The sequence below is a fragment of the Myotis davidii genome, unplaced genomic scaffold (genome assembly GCF_000327345.1).
Source record: "Myotis davidii unplaced genomic scaffold, ASM32734v1 scaffold276, whole genome shotgun sequence".
In the NCBI taxonomy this organism is placed as follows: Eukaryota; Metazoa; Chordata; class Mammalia; order Chiroptera; family Vespertilionidae; genus Myotis; species Myotis davidii.
The window spans coordinates 76,438-83,414 of NW_006287906.1; the positions used below are offsets into that span (position 1 = coordinate 76,438).

General features: G+C 40.2%; 1 protein-coding gene across 2 annotated transcripts in view; it reads right to left on the minus strand.

Annotated features, from left to right (window-relative positions):
- Positions 1-2,405: 2,405 nt before the first annotated feature.
- TMEM168 (transmembrane protein 168) overlaps positions 2,406-6,977 on the minus strand; it is a 29,337-nt gene continuing 24,765 nt past the window's right edge. For both annotated transcript variants that reach the window (XM_006759661.2, XM_015561292.1), the window contains one exon: positions 2,406-4,364. In XM_006759661.2, coding sequence (XP_006759724.1) covers positions 3,817-4,364 — 548 coding nt within the window. In that variant the 3' untranslated portion in view covers positions 2,406-3,816. The remainder of the gene's footprint in view (positions 4,365-6,977) is intronic.

The following is a 6,977-nucleotide window of genomic DNA, read 5'->3' on the forward strand; positions in this document are numbered from 1 at the left end:
AGGTTGAAAAGGCCCTAGTGAGGCTGAAACAGCCCCGATGAGGCTGAATTGACCCCGGCGAGGTTGCAACGGCCCTGGCGAGGTTGAGACGGCCCCTGTGAGGCTGAGACGACCCCTGTGAGGCTAGGACGGCCCCTGTGAGCCTGAGATGGCCCCTGTGAGACTGAGACAGCTCCTGGGAAGCTGAGAAAAATACCACATGAACTCACTCATTTACGGATAATAAGGATCATTATAGATTGTTGAACAAAAATGGAGGAAATCAACCGAAAGACTTGAGGAAATGCATATGAGAATAACTAATGGACACAAGACACTGGAGGGTGGGGGAAGCCAGGGGAATGTCAAGGGGGGAATAAAAGGAGACATGTATAATACTCTTTGTAATACTTTAACAAATAAAATAAAAAATATATTTTTTTATTTCATAGAGGAAGAGGGAGAGACTACAATGATGAGAGAGAACCATCGATCAGCTGCCTCCATGCTCTCTGCTGGGGACCTAGCCCACAACTCAGGCATATGCCCTAACTAGGAATGGAACCTTGACCTCTTGGTTCATAGGTCAATTTTCAATCACTAAGCCACACCAGCCAGGCTGAAATTAATCAGATCTATTTTTCAATCTTTAGCTAAAAGTAACTAATCAACTTATCCTTCCCACAATATTGAATTTCTGTATTATCACTTTACTGTTTTAAAACTGGCAACTTTTAGAACTAGAGGCCCGGTGCACAAAAATTTGTGCTCTGGGGTAGGTGGGGTGGTCCCTCAGCCCGGCCTAACCCCCTTCGCAGTCTGGGACCCCTTCGGGGATGTCCACCTGCTGGCTTAGGCTCGCTCTCCAGGGGGTTTTAAAACTGGCAACTTTTAGAACTAGAGGCCCGGTGCACAAAAATTTGTGCTCTGGGGTAGGTGGGGTGGTCCCTCAGCCCGGCCTAACCCCCTCACAGTTTGAGAGCCCTCACGGTTTGTCCTACTGATGGCTGGATGTCCTACTGATGCTCCCACAGGTAGCGGGCCTAAGCCACAGTCTGGCCTCCCTAGTTTGAGAGCCCTCACGGTTTGTTCTACTGATGGCTGGATGTCCTACTGATGCTCCTACAGGTAGCGGGCCTAAGCCGCAGTCTGGCCTCCCTCTGTGGAAGGCAACAGGGCCGATCAGGGGAAGGTGCCATCCCATCACCCTGTTGCTGCTGCTGCTGCCTCTGGCCTACCTCTGTGGGAGGCAACTGGGCCCATCAGGGGAAGGCGCTCTGCCGCCCCCATCACCCTGCTGCTGCTGCCGCCTCTGGCCTACCTCTGCGGGAGGCGACTGGGCCCATCAGAGGAAGGCTGCCACTACAGTCCACCACGGCTGCTGGCCCTTGGCCCTCAAAGCCTGCCGGGTGGGGGCGATCTGGGGCCGGGCTGTGGGAGGTTGAGGCACAGCAGGTTGCACCCCGTTCAGCCTCTGTGGAAGGGGCAGCACTGGGACAAGGGCTGTGCAGCCTCCTCTCCCGCTGCCTCTGCGAAAGGGGCCACGGTGCTGGACCAGCCTGCACTGCCGTCTCTCCCGTGCCACCTCTATGAAAGGGGCCTGGCACTGGACTGGCTCCTGCCGAGGCCTCTCCTGTGCTGCCTCTGCAAAAGGGGCTGCAGGGCTGGACCGGCAGGTGCTGCCTCTGTGAGGGGCCACGGCACTGGACCAGCCGCGCTGCCACCTCTCCCACACTGCCAGCCCTCAGCCCTCGCAGCTGCTGCAGCTTTGTCCAGGACATCCAGAAGATGTCCCATCTATCCAGTCTAATTAGCATACTGCCCTTTTATTAGTATAGATACCATCTCCTAAGAGTCATTTATGTTTTTTTGTTTGTTTGGGTAGGAGAACCCATCTAAGAGAACCCATCAATCTATAACTCTTTAGTTAAAAAATTGGCTGAAGTCACATTTTTAGCCCAGAACTTTTTGATTGTACTTTCATAGAAAATAATGTCAAACATTAGTTTTGTGAGTGTGAAAGTGCCTTCTACCTTTTGAATATGATTTTTAGTACTATCTTAATATTTATAAAGAATGTAGAATAAATAAATAAATTTGACTCTCTCAGAATAAAGAGAGATATGCTTTAAAGCTTTAATTTGCTCAATATTGGCTCAGAAATTTCAAAGGGATTTTCCTTAACATTAATTTAACTTTTTTTGTAGCTATAAACTCATCATTTTAACATCTGGCTTTTCTGTTATTCTATTTCTGAATAACAATAAAACACAATACTATTTCATTTGGATGATATTGATATAGACACACTTAACCGAGAAATTTTCAAATCCACCTGCTACCAACCATGAACCCCAAAAAACCATAGGCATTTTTTGACTATCACTTGCAATATACTAAAACATTCAATAACTGTTATTTGCTCATTACATAAAAAATTTTTAACAAAATTTTATTCAAAGTATTTTGAAAATCATATTCAAAGCACAGATTAGACCATAATAACAATGCTGCATAGATAGTGGTATACAAGTTCCCTGATGCTTAGTGACTTCCTCCTAACTAAAACTTCAGTTTGCAAGTCACCAGATAAAAAATGGTGGGGGCATTATTCCGTCTCTCTGAGGTTGGAAAAATGGCTTTAATGGTGAGAAGTGACACCATTTAAACATCAAAGATTAGATTATACCCCAACTTAACTAAATTCCCTTTTGGTTATTTCCCAGAGATAAAACTTTAGAATGTAAGGATTACTAGAAGGAAATAGAAGATAAATGACCTCTTGGAAGATATCCTGACCAGTGCTTGCTTTAATGAGACCAAACACTGAAAAAAGTTTTAAAGATTACAACCTCACCATTATGCTTAAGTAAAACTGTTAATATAAATATATTTTTACATAATATCTTACAAGAAAAAATGTTTCCAATCCTTTTACCTTCAGTAAAAAAAAAATGTTATCACTAATGGAGATTTGAAAAATAATTTTCATAGTGGAACTTTATAACTTTAACGTTATAGAGATTGAAATAATTTCTAGAAAATTGCAAACAGTCTAAATCAATAAGAAATTGCTAAATTTTTAAGATTACTTTTTGAAAAGGAAGACAACTTATCTGGAAGAAACTTATAGCTGAAAACGTTGTTCATTAAAAAGCATGGTTACCCTGAAAAGACTCTTAAAATTGCCAGTACTTTCACAGGCCCCCAACAATTCACAAAGGAGCAACTTTTAGGCTCTAGCCTCTTAGTTACCTACATAAAATTTTTTTTTTTTTTATTATCTAAACAGTAATTTGTGCTAGGTCACAACCAAGGGATCTGAATGTAATGGACAAAAACAAATTTTGCATGCATTTCAGGTAAACTTTTTTCTTTTCTAAGGAAGAGTTTATAATTTTTCAAATGGTCTTGGACACAAACCCACTGTTCACAAAAAAAATCTTTCGTATGCAAATTCAGTTTCCTTATAATAGTAAACATCCTGGTCTATGCCTAGAAAATAAGGCATGAGTAATTAATTCTTCATTAATTCTTCACTGCAGAGCATAGACAAGTGTTTTCTTTCTAATGCAAACATCTCAAAGTGCACTGTTATTTTTACATCTCATGCATTTACAGTCAGAATTTTCTGAATCTTTACATACTTTTAGTATAAAAGAATGTTTATTCCCAACTACTTACATACCATAATTACTTGAAAAAAGACAAAGTGAGAGCAGCTACAGAAGTAACAGGATATTTTTCACAAATAAGAATATAATGTACAAAAACTGGCAAACCAGTGATAACTGGTAGTATGAACTCTTATAATAATAATCTCCTTTGGTTTTCAAACTAAGATTTGACAAGTTTAAAGCCCTGTCCTGTGTCCAGCACAGTAGGAAGAAACCAACTCATTTTTAATCTTTTCAAGCACCTAAAACAACTTTGGCAGATCCATAAAAGGTTCAGACCACACAACCAATTTGCCAAGTGTACTAGTGGGTATGTAATACGAGGAAAGTGCAACATCCAGTGCTTGGCCACGTCACTTCCCGTTGGCAAATGCAGAGTGTAGTCGCTCCACTGCTTCGACACACCGTATACTGCTTTCACTTTGCGTCCCTTTTCAGTCCAGCAGATGCTATTATTGGAGTTGCAGTTATATTCTACCCAGTCTTTTGTAAAGTCACCCAGCTGTGGTGGGTCGGCTTCTTCAATATCTATTGTCTTCATCAACTCTGCTCCTTGCACTGCAATATACTGGTCACTTATTTTTCTTACTTCTTTCACCCAAGGGGTTGAATTCTCACTGTCTAATATAATAATAAGTCGAGAACAGAAGGAACCATTCTTTTCTCTCCACCATTCTAAAAGTGTGTCAAGGCGTAGTATGTCTCCACCTATAAACAAAAGAAAATTCAATAAGTAACTTCTGAATACTCTCAATAAGAATACCCTTCTGTCCTAAGTGTATTTTTCTTTAAATTTTGGAAATTAAATATGTGAGTAGAAAAACAGAGCCTTCCTTTCAAAGTATTTCCTCAGAAGATTTTTTTTAAAAAACTTTCAACTTCGGGTTAAAAAAACAACAACTGAAAAAAAAAATCATCCTTGTTACTCACATAAAAAAATGGGATATGTTAATTTTGTTAACCAATGTCAACCTAATATATTCAATTAAAGATTTTTTCTAAATGGGATATACTATAATAAATTTAAAAAATTATTTCTCTGGCCAGTTTGAGCATTGGCCTGCAGACCCAAGGGTCTCGGGTTTGATTCCCAATCAAAGGCACATACCTCAGCTGCAGACTCGATATCCAGATACCCAGCCCCAGTTGGGACCCGACGGAAGGCAATCAATCGATGTCTCTCACATTCATGTTTCTCTCTCTCTCTCTCTCTCTCTCTGTTCCCCTCCTCCCTCCCCTTTATTCTCTCTCTCTCTCTCTCTCTCTAAAAATAAAAAATCAATGGAAAAATATATCCTCAGGTGCCTTCAAATGCAATCTTACTTTAAAAAATTATTTTATAAAGTTAAATTTGTTTAAAAAATTAAAGGAAAGCTTATATTCTTCTACATCAAAAACAGCAAATATAGGTCGTGGTCCAAATCTTGCCCATTACCTGTCTTGGTATAGCCTGAGAGCTGAGGATTGATTTTACATGGTTGAAAAAAATAAAAAACGAACAGTATTTTGTGACATGGGAAATTATATGAAATTTACATTTCATATCATTGTTTCCGTAAATAAACTCATTTGCATTCTGTCTATGGCTGCTTTTTTTTTTCCTTTTTAACCTTCATTTGAGGATATTTTCAACTACAGCAGCAGAGCTGAGTGGTTCCAACAACACAGATCTTATGGCCCACAAAGCCAAAAACATGTGGCCCTTTACACAAAAACTTTGCCAATCCCGTTGTGCACCACTGATAAATAATGTTACCTATCCTCATACATAGGCACCTACTAGATGAAGAAGAAACTCTTCCTCCCTGTACCAAGAATGAATTTAGAATGAATTTATTTTTAAATCAGTTTTATACATGAAAAACAATAAATGATTAAAAATAGTTTACTCAGAAAGCTCTAAAGTAAATAAATTTGACCTACAAACCTGTCTTATAGTTAGTAGGCTTTCCATCTGGTTCATTGTGGATAGTTTCTTTTGCATTAACTTTGATTTTTAAATGTTACATTAAAATATTATTTTGACGGTTTGGTTTTTTGGCACCCTCTTAAATTTCATGGCCAAGGCAATTGCCATTTTTACCTCTCCCTAGTCCTGGCTCTGTTTCAACTGTACACTGATACAATCATCCTAATTCTAGATATTTATCCTAAGGAAAGAGTAAATATTGGGCAAAAAATTACATATAATGATTTCCTTCCCTTTGCTATCTAAAATAGTGTAAAATATGAAACAACCAGGGGAATGGAAATAATGATAAAACCTAATGAGGGAAAGGGAACTTTATAGTAAAATGGTATTTATTAAGAAATTTTAATGACGAGAAAATTATCTGTGCAATTAGTATAAAAAGTATGACACCAAAGTGTATCTATAAAAATAACAGCAGGGGTTATTGCTGGGTGTTTGGATTTCAGGTGGTTTTGCTATATTTTTTTATATTTTCCAACTATTTTTTCATTGTGTATGTTACTTTTATAATTAGAAAAATGTTTTAACATGCTACAATACACTTTTTGTTGTTAATCCTCACCTGAGGATATTTTTTCCATTGCTTTTCAGAAAGAGTGAAAGGAAGGGAAGGAGAGAGAGAGAAATATCGATGTGAGAGATACATCAACTGGTTGCCTCCTACATGCACCCTGATAGAGGGTGGGATATGATCTGACAGCCTAAATACGTGCCCTTGACGGGAAATCGAACCCGAGACCCTTTGGTGTGTGGGGGGCCAGTGCTCTAACCACTGAACACACTTTCCTAGGGCATACATACTTCCTAAAGATATATTTTTTTAAAATGGTGAGATGCTAACTTTTCATTACTGCCAATTCTATCACATTTCTCTAGAGACCAGAGGATAACATAGATTTCAGAAGCTATTATACAAATTCCATCTGCCACAAAATATCATTAATTTGCCTTTTATATCTATTTGAATTACTATTCTTCAGCACATTCTACACTAAGTCTCTTATATATATACTAGAGGCCTGGTGCACAAAAATTTGTGCACTCGGGGGGAGGGGGGTCCCTCAGCCCAGCCTGTGCCCTCTTCCAGTCTGGGACCCCTCGGGAGATAAGGACCTGCTGGCTTAGGCCTGCTCCCAGGTGGCAGAGGGCAGGCCCAATCCCTAGATGCAGCCCCTGGTCGGGCTCAGAGCAGGGCCAATTGGGGAGTTGGGGCACTGCCCCCTGTCATGCACAGAGCAGGGCAGATTGGGAGGTTGTGATGCCACCCTCAGCCACGGTCAGGGTAGGGCCGATTGGGAGGTTGCAGTGCCACCGCCTGTCACGCACAGAGCAGGGCCAATCAGGGGGTC